General features: G+C 39.7%; 1 protein-coding gene across 1 annotated transcript; it reads right to left on the bottom strand.

Moving 5' to 3' along the window:
- Positions 1–229: 229 nt before the first annotated feature.
- LOC134223979 (uncharacterized) lies at positions 230–1,074 on the bottom strand. The gene is made up of 2 exons (XM_062703197.1): positions 622–1,074; positions 230–558 (listed from the first exon to the last, which is right to left on the bottom strand). The coding sequence occupies exons 1-2, from the start codon at positions 1,051–1,053 to the stop codon at positions 355–357; spliced, it is 636 nt and encodes a 211-aa protein (XP_062559181.1). The 5' UTR covers positions 1,054–1,074; the 3' UTR covers positions 230–354.
- Positions 1,075–18,521: the final 17,447 nt, after the last annotated feature.

Raw genomic sequence — 18,521 nt, 5'->3', positions numbered from 1 at the left:
CCAGGACAATTTGGAGATCCTACAACATCTCATATGTCATCATTATTACGTCCGTAGATTGTTATTTGTTTAGACAAATAAATTCTTACCTGACCCATAATAGTGTTGAGATTGTAAATGGGGTTTATGATCAATAAACATAGATTCATGAGGAAAAAGCATCTTCATCCATTGAGCATGTATTATGTAATATTCAGACAAATATAAACTTCGGTTCTAGATTCAAGTCCATAGGGATGAAGAATAGCAAACAAAAATTAATACAGTAGAAATTTATTATTTCTTACTACTCTAACCGTACAATATTGATTTATCCTAGCGAAGTATAGTTATTTGAAAACGAATCGTTTGCTGTTAATCATGATCAGTCTCCATTCTACGTAAAAGGCACTCAACAGACATAAATAATTGTTTTATTCCATGCATTAGGTACCCTAAACGATTTACAGCACCTGAATCTAGATCATCGCTATTCTGTAGAAGTTTCATCACGTGGACGACAGCTTCTTCGACTTTCTCATCCGTAATATGTTGTTCATAAACATTTTCCAGATTGTTCTGTGAACCATAAAAACTTTGAAATTACTTATATTCTCATTTGACCGTTCTTCCATGTCTTACCATGCGCAACAAATGAGCGACCTTCTTGATGCCAAGAAGCCTTTTAATGACATCTCGAATGGTTTCGAAAGCCTCGGTCACCAGCTCCTTGAGCATGTCCCACAGGTTGGATTCCAATGATGATGACTCACTGCTCTTCGAACTTTTTGAACTTTCGCTACTCTTACTTCGGAAATTTCCTCTAAGCAGAACATCATCACTTTGTTGCATTCGGCGATTCTGCTGGATCAGAGGGAAGCACTCTACGGTATCTTTGGTAAAATCAAGTGTCGCTTGTTCCAATTGCTTAGCGAGTTTTTCTACAAATGCTAGATAATCGTCCGGTGAGAAATGTTTGCTGACTTCGTTGCTCTGCGCAATCGTTGACACGGATGAACAGTTTCCTCTCGTGTAGTGAACCGCTATAAGGGAAAGAATAACTATGAACTTCATGACTGCAGTTCGGGGGTTTTAGATGCTTGAAACTGATCGTTAACCATTCCGTGAGTGGGTTTATATGGCTGTGGAATATCGTTTAGGAATTTCTTGTGACATGTGGAATGAGTTTTACGTGTGGGAAATTCTTCTAATGGATGCTTTCAATTGCGTAGAATTCACCGTTCTCAGCTGAAAGCAGTAAATATGGTTTTTCTCCACTGCTATATATGCAGTAAATATGGTTTTCACAATTACGCAATTACCAGGTAAATCAATATCGATGTAATGCCATACTTCAACATACAGTTTGTAGAAAAGCTCATAAGATCTTCGAGTCTAGGGTAAGTTACAGTGAAAATGCAATGATTTGAAAAAAAAAATGAACTTTTATGTTCTACAGCCGCGGTAGATACATCCACTGTAAGGAATGTTTAAGGAAATAAGTTCTGATAAAAATTTAGGGAGGCATTCTGAGGAGAAATCCATGAGAAAATCCAGGAGCAACTTCGTAAGAAATCACTGTATGTGCTGCAGAAATTCATGGAGTAACACCAAGAGCAATTCCTCTAAGAACACGTTGGATTTCCTGGTACACATGTAAGAGAATTTGTTGGAGAAACTACAGCGGGAATTTGTGGAGGAATTACAGGAAGAACATCAGTAAGAGGAATTCAGGGAGACATTTTTGGAAAATTTTCTGAGTTCTTGAACATTTTAGGAACTTCTGAAGCAGTCATAGGAGAATATTCCTTCATGAATTTCCTTGGGAGTTCCACCAGACATTTAATGTAGAAACCCTCCGAAAATGTTGAATAATTCCCTTCGCAACTCGTCTAGGAATTTCTCTTGGGTGAAACACAGATATTCCTCCTATTTTCCATTCAAGAAGATTTGTCAGTGCAGTCGTAGTGTTTTGTTATTTTTTTCAATTTCTTCTGGAATCCCTTTAAGAATTTCTTCTAATGTTTCTCCAGAAATTCCCCAGAAATTTGATGTGGTTTAGCAGAACACCAACTAATTATATCATACATAAAGTAACTCTGTGAAACAAAAAGAAAATTGGGCAGCTGTAGATTTCAAGTCCCGAACTGAAGGAAAGTTTAGATGAGTCAGAAAACCCCTTAACTGTCTTTGGATTTCTGGGAGATTTATGGAATATGATTGAGCGGTGACTCAAATTAGTAGAGAAAAACTAATTTTATTTTTTTATTGACAGCCCTCTTATTTCGTTCTATTTGACGCCCTAATGCTCTGAACAAAACTTTAGCCAAATCGCTCAACGTTTGGGCGGTGCGGTATTCTGAATCCCCATCCAAAAATACATATTGTGACAAAAAACAAAAAAAATATTTGTTTGAAGATGTATGAAATTATATTCTTCTTCTTCTTCTTAATGGCATTACATTCCCACACTGGGACAGAGCCGCCTCGTAGCTTAGTGTTCATTAAGCACTTCCACAGTTATTAACTGCGAGGTTTCTAAGCCAAGTTACCATTTTTGCATTTGTATATCATGAGGCTAACACGATGATACTTTTATGCCCAGGGAAGTCGAGACAATTTCCACTCCAAAAATTATCTAGACCGGCACCGGGAATCGAACCCAGCCACCCTCAGCATGGTCTTGCTTTGTAGCAGCGCGTCTTACCGCACGGCTATTCTTATGCTTCACAAACAGCGAGCACATCTCGCAACCGGTCGTCTACCAGAAGTTCATCTCAGATCTTTACCCGGTTGTGGCGGAAGTGGGCTTCTCGATAAATCAGCATCGGTAGTTCCGGCGAAACTATCATTGGGTCTCGGAAGATGCGTGAACGACGGCATCGACTACCAGCGACATCCGGCCAAACCTGAAGAAATCGACGAGCAGGTCCACGCCATCCAAGAGGCGCTTTATCGTGAGCAGCATGTGCCTACGGCTCGGGAGGTAAGCAACACCCTATCCATTGATACACTCACCAAAGATTTGATCCGTCCACGAAATGTCACTCGAAGGCAGTACCAGCGTACTGGGTCCTTAAGATACGTTGCAAACACTTTCAAAATTATCCATGCCAGAAAAAGTGATTTCTGCAGACTGTGTTAAGCCGTTCTGGAAAATATCCAGAATCCCACCGACTTTGATCCCATTAGGAAAACAATGACTCGGATAAGGATCGCTTGATAACTCCTGCAGAGCTCCGGCCGGAATAGGTCGTCAGCTCGCACAATCAATTGATGTACTACCACTTTGCCGATGACAACAACATTGTCCTCTCTTGTAAATGTTGTGACAAACTCAATTCACAATAAGCGTATGTCCCAAACTGCAACAGAATAGGAGAATGATCGCCTGCCACGCATTCAGAAAATAAGTCGGTTATTGATTATGTTTTCGGTTAACAATGTATCAATTACACTTAACCCTCTTTTTACGGTACTTTTTTATACGTCACTTCGTTTTACGTCTCTCTTTTTACGTCACATAACGTAAAACGAATTTTAAGCATTATTGTCATTTAAAAGTAAATATATAAGAAGGCACTCTTAGAAACCCAAAGAACTAAGTAGCTCTTTTGCATCTTCAACATTTGCCTTCAACAGTGTCACTTTCCAGGTCATCCAAGAATTCCCTGGAGTACAAACGCGTTAGCAAGACCTTAAGATCTACATACATAACTAAAGGGATGATATCTCTTTTGAAGACTGGTTCACATTCTATTTGATCCATAAAACAAAATTTTTGGATACGCCTTCAATGACTGTTCCTTTCCAATTCGTTCAAGAATTCCCAGAAGTATAGGTCCTAAGATTTACACGCGAAACTCACGCTCTATTTGATCTATTAAACCAAATTGAATGCACCTTCAATAACTATTCAGTTTCAGGTTGTACAAGTTATGTTATGTTTATGTTTATCCAAGTTAATGTTTATCCAAGTTATGTCCAAACCCATCCCCGTGGCTACGCCACTGTTTCAGCTCCTTGAGAGCTGTTAGCCTTTCTTGATCGTTCATGCTGAATGTTATCCATAGAATTGAATTTGATGAGCATTCAACAATTGTTTTTTTTTCAGTTAATTGAAACTGGAGTTCAGGCCTTGAGGTCGCTGTTATCCCTTTTGTCCATGCCCATTGTAATCCATAGAATTCAATTGGAAAGAAATCAAATCATATTTAATTTAGATGATCACTAAATGCTCATTGAATTATTAAAGAAGCAAATAGATCTTTCGTTATGCGTATTAAACTTGAGGTCTGTACTTCAATTCTTGGAGTTTTTGGATGGCGTTGAATGGAACATGCATCCCATTCATATCCTATTAAGAGCGAATGCTCACTAAACGCATGTTGCTTTTCTGAATGGAGCAAATAGATCTTTCGTTACGCGTACTGACTTTAAGGCCTGTACATTAATTCTTGGAATTCTTGGATGGCCTGGAATGGAACGTGCATGGTATTCATATCCAATTTGAATCAAATGGTCACCAAGAGCATATTGCTTCTCTGAAAGGGGCGAATAGATCTATAGTTACGCGTATTGACCCTAAGGCCAATTCTAGGAATGTGTAGTCCAATTCTTGGAATTCTTGGATATCCTGGAATAGAACATGTATTGAATGGAACATGTATTCAATTTATATCCAATTTGGTTTGAATGATTAATAAGAGCATGTTGCATTTCTGAAAAAAGGAAATAAATTTTTCGATACGTGTATTCACCTTATTGACCACCAATTGTTGAAATTCTTGAATGGCCCGGAATGGAACATGCATTTACATGCATACTTACTTGATACTTGATGGGCTACAGCTCTTCGATGAACCTACGCCGAATGGAGTATCCTTCTCCACTGGACTCGATCCTGGGCCAATCGCTTCCAGTCGCCCTGAACACTGAGCGCCCTCAGGTCCTCTTCAACTGCAAAAAGCCATCGTGTACGCGGCCTTCCACGAAGCCTGCGGCCGCTTCCGGGTTCTCTACTAAATATTATCTTCGCTTGACGTTCTTCCGGCGTACGAACAACGTGACCAGCCCAGCGTAGTCTGCCGTGTTGTATAAGCTTAACAATATCCACCCAGTCAACCACAGATCGTATTTGAAAAGATAAATTTCATCGCATATGATGCTACTTAATATCACAATCGTATATTAGCACTGATAAGGAAAGCCAAAATATGATTACTATCGTTTATAATACCTTAGTATGGAATATTTACGATTGTATTCGGAAAAGTCATAAATCAATATAAACAATATCAGTGTAATCGTATATAAGTTCTTCCTTCTGCGTGTTTATCGAAGCCCACTGAACCATACAGATACAAATAATTTATTTTATTTATTAACTTACTTCACTCCTCCGATGTGCTTAAAAGCCAATAATCGCTGATATTCTATTCCGCTGCTTATTATCACTTCATATCAATGCGCTAATATTAATAACAATCAAAATCTAAATAAAATATCCCGGGTAAAAACGGCGAAACAAAACATGACTGTTGTTGACATTTCAACATCGTACATATGAGCGCAGAATCATTTGAAATGCTGCGTAATCGCTGTTATGCATGAACATTATCGGGAAAATCATATGCACTTTCCATGTACGATTCAACTCATCTTTATACATGCAACAATGAAGTACCAAAATCGTATAAATGTAGTATGTATCGTAATTTATAATATCGAAGCACTTGTCAATACTAAACTTTCAACTACATTATAATTGTCAAAATTGTGTTGCTTTTCAAGAGATGCTAAGTAGCACCGATGGTAGGGTATCGGCCTTTAGATCCAGAGGTCGAATGTTCGAGACTGGGCTTGTTATATTTATATATTTTTTTCATGTTCACAGTTCACTGGATCGTATTAATGCTTACAAAAACTCAAGAAAGTCATTGTTCAGTACGTATATGGCCTCCACTTTAGTAGGTATATGGCGATTCTGTGCATTATATACATGATTCATTGTAGGTATATGGTATCCTATATCATTTGCAATACATATCAAAATGTTGACTGGGCAGCCCTTTATATACCTGGTACAATTCGTGATTCATGCGACGCCGCCAGATACCGTTCTCTTGTTTACCGCCGAGTATTGTCCGCAGCACCTTACGCTCAAACACTCCGAAAGCTCTCCGATCAGCCTCCTTTAACGTCCATGTCTCATGGCCGTATAAAGCCACCGGAAGAATCAGAGTAGTATACAGCGCGAGTTTTGTTTTCGTTTGCAGACTACGGGACTTAAGCTGGTTACGAAGTCCGTAATAAGCCCTATTTGCAGCTGCAATACGCCTTTTCATCTCGCGGTTTACATCATTAGCGCACGTCACTAATGTTCCAAGATACACAAATTCTTCCACCACTTCAAATTTTTCACCATCCAGCACCATTTCACTACCACCACCACTAATGAACCCACGTTGATTGCCAGCGACCATATACTTCGTTTTGCTGGTATTGACCGTGAGTCCAATCCTCGCTGTCTCCCTCTTAAAAGACACAAAAGCCTTTTCCATGGCACGGCGATCAATTCCGATAATATCGATATCGTCCGCAAAACTCAGCTCGCACACCAGCTCTCCTAATCGCTCCCTCGAGCGCCATATTGAACAGTAGATTCGAGAGTGCATCACCCTGCTTTAATCTATCTAAGGTAACAAATGACGTCGATATTTCATCCGCAACCCTTACACTTGATTTCGATCCGTCCAACGTTTTACGAATCAGCCGTATCAGTTTCGCCGGAAAACCATGTTCAAGCATAATTTGCCATAAATCATTCCGTTTCACTGAATCGTACGCCGCCTTGAAATCAATAAACAGATGATGTGTCTGCAAGTTGTACTCCCGGAATTTATCAAGGATTTGTCTCAGGGTAAACATTTGATCCGTCGTTGATCGGCCCTCACCTGCTTGGTATTCGCCGACGAAGGACTCTTCAAGCGGTCTCAATCTGTTGAACAGAATACGGGACATAATTTTGTACGCCGAATTAAGGAGGGTTATTCCTCGGTAATTGGCGTACTCCAGTCTGTGCCCTTTCTTAAAGAGAGGGCAAATGAGGCCGTCCAACCAGCTAGCAGGCATTTCCTCGTCTACCCATATTTTCGACATAATATGGTGCAGAACTTCATAAAGCTGCTCACTGCCATGTTTGAGAAGTTCAGCCGGGAACTGGTCCTTCCCCGCCGCCTTATTGTTTTTCAGCTTTTTAACAGCTTTTTTAACCTCATCTAGTGTAGGGGACTCCACAGCTTGTCCATCGTTGCTAATATTTATTCTGTTCACGGATGCACCGTCACTTCCACTATTAAACAAAGTCTCGAAGTGTTGCTTCCACCTGGCTGCCACTTCAGTTTTATCTGTCAGCAAATTCTCTTGTTGGTCGTTGCACATGACGGGAGATGGCGCTGTCTTTCTCCGCACGCCAATGACAGAATTATAGAACCTCCGCATATCGTTCTGCTCCATTTTTTCCTGCGCCTCACTAATAACTTGTTCTTCGTACTCTTTCTTCTTCCTGTGGTGGGTTCGTTTTTCGGCTGCTCTTGCTTCCTTGTACCGATCTCTATTCGATCGGGTACCCGACACAAACATTCGGCTTCTGGCAACGTTCTTCTCGTCTGTCACTCTCTGACACTCCACATTGAACCAACCCATCCTGGGTTGCCTCTGGGCAGTGCCTACCACTTCTCGTGCTGTTGTGCTCTCCGCCTCATGATATACGGAAGCAAAAATGGTAACCTGGCTTAGAAACCTCGCAGTTAATAACTGTGGAAGTGCTAAATGAACACTAAGCTGCGAGGCGATTCTGTCCCAGTGTGGGGATTTAATTCCAATAGGAGAAATATTCTTATCGCACAAATTTGAAATTTGTAAAGATAATGTCTTTAGCAAAGTTCGTCTGGTGGGAGTGGACTATTTTGTGACGAAGAAAATAATTAGGAATTTCACAAATAGGCAGCGCTAGTGTGCTTGCAATATTCTTGCATGTTTGATATTGCTCTAGCTTGAGATCCCTCGTACGTACGTATTGTTCAGGTTGTCCAGGACTATAAAGTGGTGCTCAATATAATGAACACTCCTTCCAAGAGGTGGCGCTAGTGAACAGTTATGTTTGAGTATATTGTTCCATGTGAGATCCGATATATTTTAGTACCTAGTATTTTTGGCAAACATGAATGTTGTGGTAGAGTCTAGCAAAAGTTTTCTTTGTATTCAACCTGCTTCAGGGATGCAAATAACAGAATATGTTTTCGGTCATCCATGAAAACCCTTGAGTTCATGCCTTTGGGCACAGAGAACAGACATGGATGCTCGAACAAAATTTCGTTAAAAACGTGTGTAAAGATTTAAATCGCACCTCAGCGCCGCCAACGCAGACTACCCGACATAAAAACTTAATCTCACTAAGTGATGGCGTTGGCATATACTACATAAACAATATAGTGCTGCCACTTAAAAGCGAGCCCAGGAGTAATTCGAAATTAACACTAGCGCTAAAAAGTAAAAAACGGCATTTTAACCATATTTATCAGCACACTAGCACCGCGCAACGAGGGCATAAAGACATACTTCAAAATTACCAGTTTAAACTTTTACACAAGCACGCGAATGAAGATGAACGTCTGTTCTCTGTGCTTTGGGTCTACACACGTAACCAAAGATCAACTAAATTGCCGCCTATTTGCATATGGGAAACCTTAGGTTACGAACTGAAAGATGATGAGAATGAAAACAAAAATGAAAGCTGGGGTGGGTGTACCAATTGTCGCCATACATAAGAACAACTGTTTTTTTTTAAATAATTAAAAGGCATGCGGGCAGGGATTGCAAAAATCGCTCTCAAAAAATAACGAATAACGATAAAAAGAGAGGCAAAACCCTCTTCGAATCATATGAAGCCATGAAAACAAAACTATCGCACTTGTATACAAGTTGGAAAAAAACTGATTCGGATAGACGGCGCCCTCACCGATGGGTTTGGGCGCTTCGTTCTCGCTCATTTCATGTTGGGGACCATATTTTTTTCGCACAGCTGTATAAAACAAGTTGAAATGCATCATCAGAAACGGTGCCCCCCGCAATTGGGGCTTATTGAAAGAAATTTATCATGGGTTGTAGCCTCCCGAATCAGTTATCGTAACAGTTACCGAAAAACGTCTCTCACGGTATGCTACCAATCGAAAGTGTATACAGACATGATAAGTGAGAGATTTGCTTATTCTCCTTTGGATTCAAACCCTGCATGCGGGTCGACTTTATATATCAAGCGAAAGGTTTTACTTCTTGCTCCTTAGAAAAGCTGAGAAAACCACAATAAAATGTGTTATAATCCCCAAAATTGATTAATCCATAATAGGAACGCATGCACCAGTTGTGGCACTATTCTTAATTTTAGTTCCTTATTTGGCAAATCCCATTGTTTTCTTATAGGATTGGACAAATAGGGAACACTAGTGCGACAATTAGTGCAAAGGACGTCAAAAATTAAGCAAAATCAATTTTTATGGTGTTATCGTATCAAATAAATATGCTTTATCGATCTGGAATTGTTTTGCGGTTGTTTGATTGACCATTTCGCATATAAAGCACTAGTGCGACAACTGATGCTATAGCCACGACTGGTTCATCTAGCCTATCCAGAAAATCCGAAATTGGCCAAACAATAAGAAAGTTATAGCTATTTCACGTAGCCAGAATGTAATCCGGTGAAAATGGTTCTCGACAACGATTCGACGGGAACAAGAAGGCGAGGTGCACAGCGGGCAAGGTGGATCGATCCGGTGGAAGACGATTTGCGGACCCTCCGCAGACTACATGGTTGGCGAAGTGCAGCCACGGACCGAGCTGAATTGCTGGACCGGCAACTCCGGCCTTAGTTGAAGTCAATATGCCCCAGAGAACAGACAACGTAAGTTTTTTTGGGCACAGACAGAAGGTTAAAGAAGTAAACAGATCTCTCGTTATGCGTATTGACCTTGAGGCCTGTACTCAAATTCTTGGAATTTTCGGATGGCGTTAGTATATGCATTCCATTCATATCATATTTGGTACAAATGATCACTAAGAACATATTGCTTTTATGAAAAGGCGAATAGATCTTTCATTACGCGTATTGACTTTAAAGCTGTACTTTAATGCTTGGAATTCTTGATTGACCTGGAATGGGATGTGGCTTCGGCGGAAGGGGCGAATAGTTCTTTCGGTACGGATATTAACCTTAAAGCCTGTACTCCAGTTCTTGGAATTCTGGGATGGTCTGGAATGGAACACATGTTGAAGGCATGTCCAATTTTATTAAAGAATCGTTAGGAATATTGATGTTTGGACCGCTGGGAGCATGTCCCATCTGAAGAATACCTATAGATGTTAGTTTATGCGTCGAGGACAGAAAGCCTGAACTCCAGGGAACTCTTGGAAGACCTACAATATGTGATAATAAGATATCCTATTTGGGTGTTTGGATTCCTATGATTATGTATCGTATTTGAAATAGTCAAAGATCAATGAGTTAAGTGTAAAAATAGTAAATTAAGCAAATATTCTTTTTGCGTCTTATTATTTTCACGCCTCCCCAATAAGTGAGGTAAAAAAAGGGTTTAGTGTATCAATATTTGGACATAAACATAGCCATCTGTTGACATGATTTGTGTTTTATTTTTGAAACATACAAATCTCGCGCTTAGTTTCATAGGGGCGTAACTGTATTGATCGATCTCTCTTCATCGATGTTTTCTTTTTATTATTGTACCGAATTGCGCTAGTTTGTCGATGATTTAATGGTTTGGTGTGAAAAAGGATGATTGTATCTTGCACCAGAATCAATTATCACGGTCGTATCTTTTGAAACAATTGAGTTATTAACAAAATATAAAGTCGATTAAGAGAAATTGATCAATACAGTTACGCCCCTATGAAACTAAGCGCGAGAAATTATCGCAATTTGATATGTTTACAACAATTACCTCATTATTCTTCTTCTTCTTATTGGCATTACATCCCCACACTGAGACAGAGCCGCCTCGCAGCTTAGTGTTCATTGAGCACTTCCACAGTTATTAACTGCGAGGTTTCTAAGCCAGTTTACCATTTTTGCATTCGTATATCATGAGGCTAACACGATGATACTTTTATGCCCAGGGAAGTCGAGACAATTTCCAATCCGAAAATTGCCTAGACCGGCACCGGGAATCGAACCCAGCCACCCTCAGCATGGTCTTGCTTTGTAGCAGCACGTCTTACCGCATGGCTAAGGAGGGCCCTCATTATATTTGTTGCAGATAAAATGAAACGCAACATTGTCTTCATCCTCTGCAGATGAGGACAAAGAGTTATCGTTATTTTTTTGTTGCTTGTTTTTTTTTTGCATTTTTCAGCGACAATTACGCTCCTTGCACACAATGTTGCACAGAATATCGTTAGTCCACATGAAGCAGCCGTCAACAGCAAGCTGATAACATCCATTTGGCTCCCAACGACTTTTCGGAGAAGGTGGAGATCTCAACTGGCGAGTTGATGGCCTGTATTAAATCATCGACAAACATGAAGGCTTCAGATTCCGACAACATCCTGAATCTCGAACTCAAACACATGACCCGAGCAGGATAAAGTGGTTCAATAATACCTAATGCTAACATTCTAAATGCTAACGCCAGACATTCTAAATGCTCACGCAAATTCGATCAAATAAATAATTTATGACATTTTGTTTGAAAACAGTTTTCCTTGATTCCTTGCAAAACATTTCGAAACTTGTGCACCTACGGTCTCTCAAATACCTATTTCAACACAAAAGAAGATTATATGAAATCATTTATTTTTAATTTACTAATTAAACAGCGACGATCTTGCACTATATCGGTTGGAACAAATGTGAATGAACTTTCGATATTCGTGAAAATTTGAACACGAACTATGGCGTTACTATTTAGAAAGAAACTGAGAAAACTTAAAGAACGGGCTTGGAAATCATATGGCTACCGCTTCTGCGTCATACACAGGAGATCGTGGGTTCAATCCCAGGTGCATTCTATTCTTACAATTTGTATCTTTCTCAAATGTTCTAGGCATCGTCTGTGGTCTTCCCCATATGGCTTCCATTTTTGTCATGAATGCCTTCTTCTTGACTATTCTAGCAGTAACTGCAAAAATTTTGAATGCACGAAAAAAAGGTCGCTTGAAGATGAATGCTAGTCTCAAGCAAACATCTGTTAGTTTTCTGTGCAATAACGGCTGACCTTGTCATAATGGAGTAGCAACAACGGATTAAGTTAAATCTTAAGAAGCTAAGAAGAAGCGGGAAGCGTGGTATGAATAAAAGCTAACAAGTATCAGAGATGAAGTATCGAAAGACCAAGACCAATGCCGAACATCACAACATCTTGCTTGAAGAACAAGCCTTACTCGATGTCAAGAAGGCGTTCGACAGTGTAGCATAATGGTCTGGTATACAAACTGCTACAATCCTCCCAGCTATGTGGTGAAAATCATCAACAACTATCTGTCATCGAGGACATTCTGGGTCTCAATCAGCGGAGCAAGTCCCATGCGCCTCCAGGCAGTATCATCGGGCCCTGCTGTTCATCATGTTCATCTTCGATATGCCAGAGCCTCCAGGAGGCGGCATTCTGTGTGCTTTGGGAGATGTTGCCTGCATCGTCTACCAAGGTAGAGTGATCACTGATCAGAGTGCTAGTGGAAAAATTCCAACGAGGCCTGGTTGTCCTGGATTACCATCTATATACATAAAAATGAATTTCTGTCTGTCTGAACCTTATAGACTCGGAAACTACTGAACCGATCGGCTTGAAAATTTGTATAAGGAGATTTTTGAGGCCGTGGAAGGTTCTTAAGGTGGTTCGAGACCCCTCCCCGCATTGGAAAGGGAGGCTCCCAAACAAATGAAATCGAAATTTCTGCATAACTCGAGAATTAATCAGAAAAAAATCAATTTTAGACGAAACGAAGTTCGTCGGGTCTGCTAGTAATATATATATAATTTTTACCCACCCAAAATCTCCAGTCTCCATGTTTCTATCCCAAAATCTCCAACAAGTTCCGCCTGAAGACTGTGCAATTATCCTCAATGGCACCACTGTGGAATGGACCAACGCTGTCTACTTCCTTGGCTTGACCAGATTGGTGGGACAGCGCGCCCACCCGAGGTATATTGGAGGCGGAACACTTGAAATACCACGTTAACCTCTACTTTCCTTCCTTCCATCTAAAGTTTTGAGATAGGTATTAATCCAGTTTAGACTATAGGAATTCCAGAAACCTTAACCATCTTCCAGGTATCCATGCAGGCTTCCGGGAATTCCTCAGTGTTTTCAGAATTTTTTTCCAGACTACAAAGAACTCTTCTTGGAGTTCTACCTGACTTTAAAACCACTTATATTTCAGAAATTTTGAGTTTCAACGGTTCAGAAGTAGAATCACTATAAACTACCAGATATTCAATTTTATCATGCGGCTTCTGAATCTTTCTCTATGTAGAATATATCATGCAAGAGTAGTTTTAAATATTCTAGAAACCGTGGAAAGTCATTGCTCACGTTTGTTACTTGGACCATTTTGACACAACAGTATCGAATAACCAGATTGTCTCGTGCAAAACTTGATTATGCTTGACCGATACTGATACAGTTGTTCGCAACCAGAAATGGGGAAGTCAATCCATCAGACAGCTGTCTATTTTGTTTATTTACTTTCATTTTGAATGAACTGTCACAAAGTACGAATCAGCGCCACGCAGCCGCAGCTTAAATGAAATCTTTGAACCACGATAACGCGTGTAGACATTTACGCGCATCTATTGTTAGTATTTCGCTCGTCATAGCTATCACGAATCGAAGTCATGGGCGGAATCATTGACAGGTGGAATAATGGAGATAGCCATGTTATGAAATATTGAATCTCAGATGTCGATCTATAATTCACGTGAGAATAAGTTTTGGGTGAATTAATTAGTAGGTATTAAGAAGGCTTGACTTATCTAACAGATATTAGGATTATTTTTAGTGTAAGTCGAACATTTATTCAAAAATGGTTTATCGAATTCTATAAATACGATGAGTGCTAAAACAATTCGTAGTTTAAAGGAATTTGTCGTTCACTTGCGAGAAAATGCGTAGGATTATCTCTCTTGACCACCTCTTTGTAGCAGTCTTTCCTTTAATCACTTTGGAACAGTCTTTCCTTTGATTATCTATGCGTGTTAATGGTTTTTCCTCATGTCTTAGAACATATTTCCGCCCAAAGCTGATTTTTAAAAATTAAATTGGCCTTCTATCTTTTAGGTTTGTCAATCTTGCATTATAGATATTTTAAAAAGATTAATTAAAATGCAATTGCTGCATAATTGATTTTGATTTTGGTTGAGGTGTCGATGTGTCACAATGCTGCTAGTATAGATTCCAGAGCATTTCTAAATATGACCAGGTGATAAAACATAGCTCATATTTTTGGACAGTCGACATGATAATTAATGAATTCACCTCACGGGCAATTGCTTCCTAACATAACGTAATTAGTGAAAAGCAAATGTTCTTTCAGGTATAAGTTCGATGCATATTGCAATCAAGTTGCAATCCCATTATTTACTGCAACCGGTTCTACAAATGGAATGTAGTCGATTTCTTAGCATATGCTCCATAGAACTGTCCCAGCCAGTTTCGCGCATAGACACATCTGCCGAGAAACATGTAGGTTAGCAATACACCCACTTGTGCTGAATCAGGAAGGGAGGCATCACCACGTTCCCGGAAAATAACGTGCATCAAAACATTGAGAACTGGCACGTGAAAAAGCTGGCAGACAATGCAACACTGGCAAGTTGTTAAGCAGTACCTCGTGGGGTAGGTGCTCGATTCGCTTTGTGGCTCAAAATCTACTGCACAATGAGTTAGCAGGTATATCAGCACATTCAATCTTTGGAAGTGATAAAACAGTTCAGTGCTGTTAACTCTTTGGGGACGGATCTGAAAAAAAATCAGAATTTACTGTGGAAGTACTAAGTAAATATTAATCTACGAAGCAGTATAATGCTCCAATTATGGAATGCGAAACCGGTAATGAAAAAGACACAGATCTGTGAAACTTTATATTTATTTACACCATCTTCAGCATAAACTGAACAGATTGATAATCATATAACTATTATATCTGCCTTAGGGGTTCGACACACGCTTCGACATTTTGTACAACATTGACCCCCACTGACCCAAGTTTGTACAAACTTCTGACGAACAGGTAGATCAACCAAAACTCAAACACACGTAATATCCCTACTTTTTCTTTGTGAATGTGTTGATGTCGTAGTTGCTTTTCCACGCATATTGAATAGAAAAGTTAAGATTGATTGGAATTTAATTTAACTGGATAGGAGTTTGATTGGAATAGGATTGAAATGGGATTGGAGCTATGTATTGCAATTGGATTGAAATTGGGAGTGGATTGGAATCGGATTTGAATTGAATTCGTATTGGATTAAAATCTTACTGCAATAGATTGGAATTAGATAGGAATCAGCTTGAAATTGAATTTGAATGGAATTGGATTTTATTTTGGGTTGAAATTTAATCAGTAATGGATAGGAATTAAAGCACGAATTCCTGGAGCAACTTCTGGAGAAACTTTTGGAGAAGTTTCCAAAGAAATTTCTTAAGAAGTTCCTTCGTAAATTTATCCGGGATTTTTTCCAGATATTCATCCAAATATTACTACGTTTTTAAGGGACTTGAACGAATTTCCAAGAAAATTTCTAGAGGATTTTATGAGGAATTTCTGGAGGAACTTCCGGACGATTCTCCAGGGGAATTCCTGGAGAAATTTCCGTGGGAACTCTTGAATGTATTTCCTGGGGAGGGTTTTAAGGAATTTGCTGACGAACTCCCGATGGAATTTCCGTTGTAATCCTGACGGAATTTCCAATGAAATTCTTGATAGAATTTCCGCAGGAATTTATGAAACAATATCTGAAGGAATTCTCGGAGGAAGAATTACCGTAGGATTTTCTTAAGAAATTTTCAGAGGAATATTCAGAAAGAGAGGAATATTCAGAGGAGTTTCCAGAGAAATTCCTGAAAGAATTTCTTGAGGGATTCCTGGAGAATTTTCGGAAGGATGTATAGCAGTCAGGAAAAATGTAAATAAGTTTATATATAGTTTTAAATAAATAAGGTAGATTGTAAGAATTTTTATCTTTCAATCGCCAATAAACGTGCATAATTGCTTCCTTGATGTAGGCATACTGGCATTTGTCAAGTAGCCAAGCTCTCCAAGAACGAGGCCATTTGTTTTCCGGATAAGGTATGAGAGGGAAAGTACAAGCACAACTTTCGTGTCAGATTATCCATCGTACCAACGAGGTCACTTCCAGAGCAGCACACATGTTGAACATAGATTACAGTTGCTCATATCCTTAGTAACATTTTGGTTTTATACTGGTTTTGTGACACTCTTGTAGTGTAAATTATGCTCTTCAAGAGCTTTATAAAACCTAAAATGTAACTTGGGATATGACCAGATTCAGTCACAATGAGGTTGCTGGAACCAGTTTTCCTTGGCTTGTGCCGCTTGGGTATCGTACACGAAGGGAGTCAGCAAATGGCGTGCTTCTTTTTGTGTCCGAGCCCCCCTTCCTTGATCTGAGGATTTACGGACTCAATAATTTCGTCCGTGATCAGCCAATGAGTTGGAAGTGTCCGCGTTTGCTTATTTGTTTTACGATCGTCTTCCAAAGCGCATTAAACTTTTAAGTTAAAATATATGAGAAAACAAGTAATTTAATCAAGCGCTTTTCAGAAGTCCTTCGACATTACAAGTAGAATCTAATAAGAAAAAATGGTTAATCTAACACCCTTTAGAGCACCTTCGATATCACAAGTCGAAACCGATGACAAAATCAGTCTTTCAAGCTAGCGCTTTTGCAAAGCGCCATCAACATTACAAGTCGAAACAGATGAGAAACCAAATCATTTGTTCCGGCGCTTTTCCAGAACGCCTTCGAAATTTCAAATCAAAATCGATTTATTCCGACGCTTTTCCATAGCGCCTTTGACATTGCAAGTCAAAAACAAGTCTTTGAATCTGGCGCTTTCCCAGTGCGTCTTAAACATTACAATTCGAAACCGATGAGAAGTCAAATAATTTAATCCGACGCTCTTCCAGAGCACCTTTATCCAAGTCGAAGGCGATGAGAATATAAGGCAATTGATCAGGCGCTCTTTCAGAACACCATCGACCGCACGAGTCGAAAACGATGAGAAACCAAATAATTTATTTCAACGCTCTTCCTCCAGAGCGACTTTGACATTACAAGTAGGATGAGAAACCAAATCATTTATTCCGTCGCTCTTCTAGAACGCCTTCGACATTTCAAATCGGAACCGATGAGAAAACAAGTTATTTACTCCGACGCTTTACCATAGCTCCTTTCACATTACAAGTTGAAACCGATGAGAAACCAAATCAATCACGCTTAAAATAAATAACACAGAGATATGTTTGCTTTACACAAAACGGACCTAATGCAGAACATCACCTAGATGAGCGACAGTTACACAGGCACAAAAATGCCTCGTACGGTCGTGATAACGGTCCTTTTCAACATGCAAAGATTCCTTGTTTCATGAGGAACTAAATACTGTTGAAAATTTTGAAATCCAAGCTTCAATAAAACCACACGAGCTATTTTTGTGGCTGTGTAACTGTCGCTCATCTAGATGTTGTTCTGCATTAGGTCCGTTTTGTGTGAAGCAAACATATCTCTGTGTTATTGATTTTAAGCGTGTTTATTCCGATGCTCTTCCAGAGCGCCTTCGACATTACAAGCTGAAACCGTAAAAAAAACAAATAATTTATTCCGATACTCTTCCAAAGCACCGTCGACATTACAAGTCGAAACCAATGAGAATATAAGTCATTTGATCCGGCGCTTTTCCAGAACACCTTCGACCGCACAAGTCTACTCTTTCAGAGCGTCGTCGACATCTTAAGTCGAAACCGATGATAAGAAAAACGAATCATTAATTCCGGCCCGTACAAGTCGAAACCGACTAAAAATATCCCTATTACTTCCCACCTACCTAGTAAACAGGTTACTTACAAAACAATGACTCCCAACCAGGAACAGCTTGTCAGGATCACCAAATGTGGGGTCAGGTTCCGCCGAACGAGCTACCCGGTGGCTTTGTCGCTCGCGTGCTTTCTTTCGAAGCGTGCAACCGTTTGTTGAGCGTTGAAGAAGGAGTGCAAAGTCATGGCCTGCTATCCACTGACGGAGTTAAGCTGGGGCACGTGACCCGACAAATCGAATATTTCTCTGAAATCCTTTCTGTGATAAAATTGACTTGAGAAAAAAAAAAGATTTTTCGTCAATTTTTATAATCACTGGCGGAGTTAAGCTGGGGCACGATGAATTTCTGTCTGTCTGAACCTTATAGACTCCGAAACTACTGAACCGATCGGCGTAAAAATTTATATGCAGAGGT

The sequence above is a fragment of the Armigeres subalbatus genome, chromosome 3 (genome assembly GCF_024139115.2).
Source record: "Armigeres subalbatus isolate Guangzhou_Male chromosome 3, GZ_Asu_2, whole genome shotgun sequence".
NCBI lineage: Eukaryota > Metazoa > Arthropoda > Insecta > Diptera > Culicidae > Armigeres > Armigeres subalbatus.
Note: the sequence above shows the minus strand (reverse complement) of the source record. Positions and strands in the feature narration are given on the sequence as shown.

Excerpts from the sequence above, each read along its gene's own strand:
- LOC134223979 (XM_062703197.1), bottom strand. The coding sequence starts at position 1,053 with ATGAAGTTCATAGTTATTCTTTCCCTTATAGCGGTTCACTACACGAGA. Across the intron at positions 559-621 it reads TCGCTCATTTGTTGCGCATG|AACAATCTGGAAAATGTTTA; the intron begins GTAAGACATGGA and ends TATGGTTCACAG.